Source organism: Pygoscelis adeliae, unplaced genomic scaffold (genome assembly GCF_000699105.1).
Source record: "Pygoscelis adeliae isolate BGI_AS28 unplaced genomic scaffold, ASM69910v1 Scaffold79, whole genome shotgun sequence".
Lineage (NCBI taxonomy): Eukaryota > Metazoa > Chordata > Aves > Sphenisciformes > Spheniscidae > Pygoscelis > Pygoscelis adeliae.
Window position 1 is genome coordinate 1960444 of NW_008825532.1, and position 1560 is coordinate 1962003.

General features: G+C 53.6%; 1 protein-coding gene across 1 annotated transcript in view; it reads left to right on the forward strand.

The window, feature by feature from the left end:
• Window positions 1-909, forward strand: part of TMSB15B (thymosin beta 15B) — a 1119-nt gene extending 210 nt beyond the window's left edge. Inside the window, exon 2 of the mRNA XM_009331629.1 lies at window positions 399-909. Coding sequence (XP_009329904.1) covers window positions 399-436 — 38 coding nt within the window. The 3' untranslated portion in view covers window positions 437-909. The remainder of the gene's footprint in view (window positions 1-398) is intronic.
• Window positions 910-1560: the final 651 nt, after the last annotated feature.

Consider the following 1560-nt stretch of genomic DNA (forward strand, 5'->3'; position numbering starts at 1 on the left):
TGGCCCACGGCCGGTGGAGTGGGTGCCCTCGGGTGCTGATCTCGCCACCGAGGCACCCGGTGGAGAGAGGCGGTTTGGGGCTGTTAGGCTCTGACCCAGAGAAAACCACTGACCGAGAGGTGAGGGGTCAGGGTACGGCGCTCTGGGGCAGCGGGCGGAGGGCTAGGGCTGTTGCCTCAGGGCATGACTTCCCTGAGGAGAGCTGAAGGCAGGTGCCCAACTTGCTGTCACCCGTCTGTGCATCTCATCACCCTCTGACTTGAAGTGTTTGTCTACCCCACTTGGGATCAAACCATAAAACTGGGTGCCAGGGCCTGAGTGATTGCTCTGCAACCTTCTCCAGTGGGTGTTTCCCACAAAAAAGCGCCAGAGACTAATGGACCTCTCTTCTCTTGCAGCTATTGAGCAGGAGAAGGAATGTGTGAAGTCCTCTTAGAGCGAGATGGCCTGGCAGGAAGAGCTACCACTTGATTTTTTTTTTTTTTTGCTTTGAATTAAATCATGTGCTTTTTTTAAATTTACATCATGTACATGTATGGAAAACAGCTGCATCACCTAACCCACTGTCCCACCTTGCTGGCAGCTTTGGCAGGTGGGGGGGAAAAAGCGTGGCCCTCTCAGTCCATCAGTAGCCTGACCCAACCCCATCTCTGCTGCTCAGCTGACTCCTGTTGACAGCGCTGATCTTCCTCTAACGCGGTGGGGAGATGAGCAAGGGCTATGGAGAGGCTCCTGGGGACAGACCCCCTTCTGCCTGGGGGAGTGGGGATCCTTTCTGGCCTGGCCCATGGCCTGGGTTTGTCTAGCATACTCTTCACTGATGGTGTTCTGTAGCCTCACTCACAGGTTTTTTTTGTCTTCCTTGGGGGAAAAATGAGAAGTTTATTATAAAATAAAAAATGTAATGACTGACCTATAGCTTGTGGTTTCTTCCCTGGCAAAGGTTCAGGCTGCAGCCTGGCTTGCCCTGGTGGGTGGGAAGGTCTCTGGTGCTGCAGCAGCGCTGGTGGTTTGGTGTTGCTTGAAGGGCTGTATGGGATGGTTCCCTGCAGGGTGAGTCCAGCTTGGTGTTTGTGTAGGGATCAGTTCCTGGTGGCCTGGGGCAGACCAGAGCTGGGAGCATTGCTGGTGTGGTGCTGGGACTGGGGGCTCAGCTGGCTGAAGCCACTGTGTTCCACCAGCAGTCATAGAATCATTAAGGTTGGAAAAGACCTCTAAGATCATTGAGTCCAACCGTTGACCCAACACCACCATGCCCACTAAACCGTGTCCCTAAGCGCCTCATCTACCCGTCTTTTAAATACTTCCAGGGATGGTGACTCAACCACTTCCCTGGGCAGCCTGGTCCAATGTTTCACCACTCTTTCAGTAAAGAAATTTTTCCTCATGTCCAATCTAAACCTCCCCTGGCGCAACTTGAGGCCATTTCCTCTCGTCCTTTCGCCAGTTACTTGGGAGAAGAGACCGACACCCACCTCGCTACAGCCTCCTTTCAGGTAGTTGTAGAGAGCGATGAGGTCTCCCCTCAGCCTCCTTTTCTCCAGGCTAAACAACCCCAGC